This window comes from Eimeria necatrix, genomic scaffold (assembly GCF_000499385.1).
Source record: "Eimeria necatrix Houghton genomic scaffold, Enh_scaff1403, whole genome shotgun sequence".
Taxonomy (NCBI): Eukaryota; Apicomplexa; class Conoidasida; order Eucoccidiorida; family Eimeriidae; genus Eimeria; species Eimeria necatrix.
Genome location: NW_013652141.1, coordinates 1 through 7,840, shown reverse-complemented (window position 1 = coordinate 7,840; position 7,840 = coordinate 1). Strand labels below are relative to the sequence as shown.

Sequence of the window (7,840 nt, the reverse complement as noted above, 5' to 3'; positions counted from 1 at the left end):
AGCAGCAGCAGCAGCAGCAGCAGCAGCAGCAGCAGCAGCAGCAGCAGCAGCAGCAGCAGCAGCAGGACCTTGAGCCTGGAGTGGAGGGGGAGTTTGGCAGCAAGTTGTTTGGGGATTCGAATGGGGAAAAAGGAGTGCTGCTTCCTGGGGGCCTTTCCAAAAGGATGAAAAAGTATTTCTTTTTGTTTTAAATTTATTTTTTTTTCTTTTTTTATTTCCGACAAAAGACGCAAACCCCGCCAACCCGGAACGTCCAACACCGGGTTGTAAAACGCATGCGGACACACCTGCAGCAGCAGCAGCAGCAGCAGCAGCAGCAGTGCAGCAGCAGCAGCAGCAGCAGCAGCAGTGCAGCAGCAGCGGCAGGGCAGCAGCAGCGGCAGTGCAGCAGCAGCAGCAGTGCAGCAGCAGCAGCAGCAGTGCAGCAGCAGCAGCTAAGCCCCAAACTCTCGTAAACCCTCACAAACCCTCGTAAACCCAAACCCCAAACCCTAAACCCCAAACCCCAAACCCTAAACCCAAAACCCCAAACCCTAAACCCTAAACCCCAAACCCTAAACCCTAAACCCCAAACCCCAAACCCTAAACCCTAAACCCTAAACCCTAAACCCTAATTTACCGTGACCCAGGTCTTGCAAAGAATGATATCGGACTTGAGGACTTTGTCTTCGAAAGAAGCTCTGAAAGTTCCATCAGTTCCAATTGCCTTTTTTATTTGACCTCTTATTCCAGACACTGTTTGAATCTTTGCTCCTGCATGCAAACTGCATGCAAACTGCATGCAAACTGCATGCAAAGTGCATGCAAGTTGCATGCAAATTGCATGCAAATTGCAAGCTGCATGCAAATTGCATGCAACTTGCAAGCAAATTGCATGCAAACTGCATGAAAATTGCATGCAAATTGCATGCAGATTGCATGCAAACTGCATGCAAATGATTTTAGTTAGTGAAGTAAAATAAATAAAACAAAAAAAAATAAATAAACAAATAAACAAAATTAAAACCAGCAAAATCAGAACAAATAAAACCAAAACAAACAAAATCAAAACAAACAAACAAACAAATTAACTAAAATAAACCAAATAAAACAAACAAACAAACAAACAAATTAACCAACTAATTAATTAGCTAATTAACTAATTAACTAATTAATTAATTAGTTAATTTGTTAATTAATTAACTAACAATATTAATTAATTAATTAATTAATTAATTAATTAATTAATAATATTAATTAATTAATTAATTAATTAATTAACTAATTAATTAATTAGTTAATTAATTAACTAACAATATTAATTAGTTAACTAATTAATTAATTAATTAATAATATTAACTAATTAATTAATTAATTAATTAATTAATTAATTAATTAAAAATAAAAATAAATAAAATAAAACAAATAAGTCTCACCGAGGCACCTGTTGACTTCCAAGTGGGAGTTGAACATCCCTTTGACAAAAGCAGTTTTCTTTTGAATGCTTTTCGTCTCTCCGAGAAGTTTGAGTTTCTTTTGAATGCCGCAAGCAGCAGCAGCAGCAGCAGCAGCAGCAGCAGCAGCAGGAGCAGCAGCAGCAGCAGCAGCAGCAGCAGCAGCAGCAGCAGCTAGCGCCACCCCAGAAGCTGCCACTCTGTAGCTAGCTGGCCCCCCCTCCCGCATGGCTAGCCACGGAGTCCCCGGAGACACGAAGGGACAAAAAATAAAACAAAGACAATGTTCGTGTTCTAAGGAGTACTTCAAGTACCGAATCCTGAGACAAACAAACAACAGCTAGCTAGCTAGCTAGCTAGCTAGCTGGCTAGCTAGCTAGGGAGCTAGATAGCTGGCTAGCTAGCTAGCTAGCCATGGGGGTGGCTAGCTGGGGCGCTAGCTAGCTAGCTAGCTAGCTAACCTAGTCATCACTAGATCAGCTAGCTAGCTAGCTAGCTAGCTAGCTAACTAGCTAGCTAACTAACTAGCTAGCTAGCTAGCTAACTAACTAGCCAGCTACTCCTCCATCCACCTAGCCAGCCAGCTAGCTAGCTAGCTAGCTAGCTGGCTAGCTGGCTAGCTGGCTACTTCTCGCATATGATGGATTTTTGGACTCTCTGGATGAAATTTTTTGCTGTTTCGAACTGGAGCATTCTCGCGGAGTGAAGAGAACTCCCTGGAGGTCCAGTGGTCTCCTTTGGAGACCAGTGGACCACTGGTCTCTTTGGAAAACCACTCACCGGTTTTCCCCGCGAGTCTCGACGGCGAAGACCGGGAGGGACTGGAAGCGGCGCCAGCCGAAGCTGAAGGTGAGGACTTCGTTGGACTTGAGGACGCGCTGCTGCCAGCGGTGTTTGCGCGCGCGGAGCTGCGAAAAGCGGCACTTTTGGAGAAAAGTTGGAAATAAAATCGAATTTTGAAGACAAATTCGAATGCCTTTTTGTTGCTGCAGTCTGTGCCAGAAAGTTTGGAGAAAAAAGGAGAAAAATTGGACAAAAAAGAGACAAATTCGAGAAAAAGAGACTATTTCGAAAAAAAGAGACAAGTCCGAGAAAAAGGGACAATTTGCGAGCCTTTAACTCCAAAAAGAGACACTTTTGGAGATAATTTGAATTTAAAATTAAATTTTGAAGAAGAATTTGAATTTAAAATTAAATTTTGAAGAAGAATTTGAATTTAAAATTAAATTTTGAAGAAGAATTTGAATCTAAAATTAAAATTTGGAGACAATTTGAATTAAAATGAGAATATTTGAATTAAAATGATATTATTTGGATTAAAATAATATTATTTGGATTAAAATAAAATTATTTGGATTAAAATAAAATTTTTGTAGACTAAAATGAGATTATTTGGATTAAAATGAGATTATTTGGATTAAAATGAGATTATTTGGATTAAAAAAGATTATTTTAGATTAAAATGGTATTATTTGGACTAAAAAATATTATTTGGATTAAAAAAGATTCAGATTAAAAAAAGATTATTTTACATTAAAGGATATTATTTTACATTAAAATGATATTATTTAAATTGCAACAAGATTATTTGATTTTAAAAAAGATTGATTTTAAAGAAGATTATTTGATTTTAAAAAAGATTATTTGATTTTAAAAAAGATTATTTGATTTTAAAAAAGATTATTTGATTTTAAAAAAGATTATTTGATTTTAAAAAAGATAATTTGATTTAAAAAAGAATATTTGATTCAAAAAGATTATTTGATTTTAAGAGAATATTTGATTTTTAAAAAGAATATTTGATTTTAAAAAAGAATATTTGATTTTAAAAAAGATAATTTGATTTAAAAGGAGACAAAAGAAATAATTTGGAGACAGTTCTGAAGTGTTCAAAAAGAAAAATGCAAAAAATAAAAAATAAAATTAAAACGAAAAAAGAAACAATTAAACGAAATAAAAGATAATTAAAAGAAACAAAGAAAAATAAAAGATAATTAAAAGAAATAAAAGATAATTAGAAGAAATAAAAGATACAATTAAAAGAAATAAAAAACAATTAAGAGAATAAAAGACAATTTAAAGAGACAAAAAAGACAAATAAAATAAGCAAAAAGACAATTAGAAAAGAGAAAAAAGAAAATTAAAAAAGACAATCAAAAAAGTCAATCAAAAGAGACAAATAGAATAAAAAGAGAAACAAAAAAGAAACAAAAAAGAAATAAAAAAGAAACGAAAAAGAAATAAAAAATAAGCAAAAAAGAAACAAAAAAGCACTAAAAAAGAAGTGAAAAAGAATAAAAGACAAAAAAGCCAAAAAATAAAAGCAAAAACGAACAAAAAGAAATAAAAAGCAAAACAAAGAAAGATTAAAAATAAAAAGGGAGAAAAAGAAACAAAACAAAACAAAAAGAAATAAAAACAAAACAAAACAAATACAAAACAAAAAGAAACAAAACAAAAAGCAAATCAAATCAAATCAAACAAAACAAAACAAAACAAAACAAAACAAAATAAATAATAAAATAATTAAATAAACAAATAAATAAACAAATAAACAAACAAACAAACAAATAAATAAATAAATAAATAAATAAACAAACAAACAAAATAAATAAAACAAACAAATAAATAAAATTAAAAAATAAAAATAAAGACCTTGAGGAAGCAGCAGCGGCTTTCTTCCGGGTGGACCCCGCCGAGGACCAGTGGTCTGTTTGGGTTTTTAAAAAAACTTTCTTTCCACTTTTTTGGAATTCCTTTTAAAGTTATTTTCACAAAAGTTCCAATTCCAAAAGCCCCCAAACTCTCCTCCCCAGACCCCAGCAGCAAACCTGCTGCCCGCACACCAGCACCTGCAGCAGCAGCAGCAGCAGCAGCAGCAGCAGCAGCAGCGGCAGCAGCAGCAGCAGCAGCAGCAGCAGCGGCAGCAGCAGCAGCAGCAGCAGCGGCGAGAGACACACGTCGAGAACTCTCTTTCTTGGGAATTATTTGCTTATTACTTATTTTATTTATTTATTTTATTTTATTTATTTTATTTTATTTTATTTTATTTTATTTTATTTTATTTTATTATTTATTTGTTTGGATAAACTCTGGGCCACTTACGTGCTGCTTCCTGCAGCTCCTTTGTGTTGGCAGCACCAGCAGCAGCAGCAGCAGCAACAGCAGCAGCAGCAGCAGCAGCAGGAGTCTCTTCTGCCTTTTTTGCTGCTTCCAGCTCATCCCAGCCCCCAGTAATAAACAGCTGCCGCTGAATAACAACAACCCCACAAAAAGAGACAGCAGCAAAACACTTGCAGCAGCAGCAGCAGCAGCAGCAGCACCAGCAGCAGGGCCAAAGTGCGCAACAGCAGCAGCAGCAGCAGCAGCAGCAGGGCCAAAGTGCGCAACAGCAGCAGCAGCAGCAGCAGCAGCGCGCTCCCGCCAGCAACAGCAGCCGCTGCAGCAGCACCGCCCGCAGCAGCAGCAGCAGCAGCAGCAGCAGCAGACCTTGATGGCCTGCAGGAACTGTGGGGTCCAGAGTCCCTCTGTCTCCTTGGGATCGTTGGGATCGATCCCAAGAGCTTTATAAATTGCTGCTGCTTCTGCTGCAGCACTGTCTCCGCTTTCGAAGTCCGGGCCAAGTCCAGCAGCACTACAGGGGGCCCCCAAGTTCCCATACAACTGTGGGGCCCCCGGGGGCCCCTGGGGGGCCCCCAAGGGGCCCCTCGTCCCCCTCAGACCCGCAGGTACTGTCTTCGTCCGAGTCCTCGAAAAGAGACATTTTGCTGCTGCTGGCTTTGCTGCTGCCGGGGGCCCCCGGGGGGCCCCCTGTACCCTTCGGGGGGCCCCCCGGGGGGCCCCTTGGGGGGCCCCCTGGGGGCCCCCCTGTGGCTCTATTTGGAGTGCCGTAGACCAGGTCTGCTAAGGAGACACTTTGGGATGCATTTGCATTCAAATGGTGGATTATTTTGTCTCCAGGCGCTGCTGCTGCTGCTGCTGCTGCTGCTGCTGCTGCTGCTGCTGCTGCAGCGGGGGTTTCCTCATCGGAATTTGCTGCTTCGTCTCTTCTTTTGTCTCCTTTTTTATTTTGAATTTCTTCTTCCATTTCCTCCAAATCTGAGGCCCCGCTGCTGTCAGCTGCTGCTGCTGCTGCTGCTGCTGCTGCTGCTGCTGCTGCTGCTGCTGCTGCTGTCGGGGGCCCCGAGTTGTCGAGGTAGCGCGTGGAGGACTGCAGCAGCTGCAGCTGCTGCTGCTGCAGCTGCTGCTGCAGCTGCTGCTGCGCCCCCTGCAGCTCCCGCACCATTCTTATTGCTTCTCCTGCTTCCTCTTCTTCATCCTCGCTGCTGCTGCTGCTGCTGCTGCTGCTGCTGCTGCTGCTGCTGTCTCCTTCGCTGCCGCTGCTGTCTCCGTCGCTGTCGCTCTCGCTGCTGCTGCTGCTGCTGCTGCTGCTGCTGCTGCTTTGGCGGTCTTTTATGAGTTGGGAGCGAGGGGTGAAGCCAACCTGAAAAAAAATAAAAATAAATAAATTTTAATTAAATAATTAAATAATTAAACAATTAAATAATTAATTTGTTTAATTATTTATTTATTTAAATCAATTAGTTGATTGATAATTAATTAATCAAATTCCCACTTTGATAAAATGAATTAAAAGCAAAAATGAAGAAAAAAGAAAAATAAAAAAAGAGACAAAAGGGGATATAAAGAAACAAATAATGAGGAAAATAAAAAAGAAAAAGAATTCAAAAAAGACCCGAAAAAGGCAAAGAAGGATATTAAAAAACCAGTTAATGAACAAATAAAAGACAAATAAAAGACAAATAAATGGACAAATAAAGGACAAATAAAGAGACACATAAAGGACAAATAAAGAGACAAATAAAGGACAAATAAAGAGACAAATAAAGAGACAAAAAAGAGACAAATAAAGAGCGAAAAAGATGCAAAAAGTTTTCAAAAACGAATCAAACAAAAACACAAAAAGTCCAAAAAGGAGACAAAAAGCACAAACAAGCAGACAAATAAGTGGACAAACAAAAGACAAACGCAGAGACAAAAAAAGAGACATAAAGAGAGACAAAAAGCAGCAAAAAAGAACCAAAAAAGTCGAAAAAAGATTTAAAAAAGATAAAAAAGATCAAAAAAAGATTAAAAAAAATAAAAAAAAGATAAAAAGTGGAACAGTTGGGGTGTACGTACCTTGGTGTCCGGCAGGTGTATGTACAACTCGTCGTGGTCCATTTGAAATCCCTCAATTTGCGAGTAAGGAGCGAAAATGCATTTTTGATTTTGTTTTAAAATATTTCTTTTTTTTTTCTTTTTGGACTTCAGTTCTGTGGCTTCTTCGGACTCGTTTGCTGCTGCTGCTGCTGCTGCTGCTGCTGCTGCTTCTGCTTCGTCTTCGCTGAAAAGAAGCAAAAAAAAAGAATTCAAAACAAACAAGTTATTGAATAATTGTTTTATTAGTTTTAATTAACTGTTTAATTATTTAGTTATATAATTGATTGTTTTGTTTAATTCATTGTTTAATTACTTAAACAATTAATTGTTTAAGTAATTGTTTAAGTAATTGTTTAATTGTCTAAGTAATTGTTTAATTAGTTCTTTAATTGTTTAACGAATTGTTTAATTAGTTGTTTAATTGTTTAATTAATTGTTTAATTAATTGTCTAATTAATTGTTTAATTAATTTTTTAATTAGTTGTTCAATTAATTGTTTTAATTGGTTATTTAAACAGCAGTTAATTGATTCATTTAACTAACTAATTCTTTACCTACTTGAGTTAATTAATTAATTAATTCAAATGACTAACAAACAAATTAAATTAACAAATTAACTAATTAAATTAACTAATTACTTAATTAACTAATAAACCAATTAACAAATAAACTAGTAAACTAATTAAATTAACTAATTAATTAATTAACTAATTAATTAATTAATTAATTAGTTTATTAACTAATTACTTAATTAACTAATTAATTAACTAACCAATTAACTAATTAATTAACTAATAAACTAATAAACTAATTAAACTAACTAATTAATTAACTAAACAATTAATTAACTAAGTAATTGACTAATTAATTAATTAATTAATTAATTAACTAACTAACTAATTAACTAATTAATTAACTAATTAATTAAACTAATTAATTAATTAACTAATTAATTAACTAATTAATTTAATTAATTAATTAGTTAATTAATTAACTAATTAATTAATTAACTAATTAACTTAATTAATTAACTAATTAATAACTAATTAATTTAATTAATTAATTAATTAATTAATTAATTAATTTAATTAATTAATTAATTAATTAATTAATTAATTAATTAATTAATTAATTCCTTAACTTACGAGTCCTCAGGCAGCGGGCAAGGGTCTTTGACTTTTTCGACTTTGAAAATTTCAATCAGA

The 7,840-nt window shown here is 35.5% G+C and overlaps 1 protein-coding gene across 1 annotated transcript; it reads right to left on the bottom strand.

Annotated features, from left to right (window-relative positions):
- Positions 1 to 5,067: 5,067 nt before the first annotated feature.
- On the bottom strand, positions 5,068 to 7,839 carry ENH_00013130 (hypothetical protein; the record flags this gene model as incomplete). Its single annotated transcript, XM_013579039.1, has 3 exons — positions 5,068 to 5,916; positions 6,615 to 6,819; positions 7,781 to 7,839. 3 exons carry the CDS (start codon positions 7,837 to 7,839, stop codon positions 5,068 to 5,070), a joined length of 1,113 nt encoding a protein of 370 aa, XP_013434493.1.
- Between the last annotated feature and the right edge of the window lies 1 nt (position 7,840).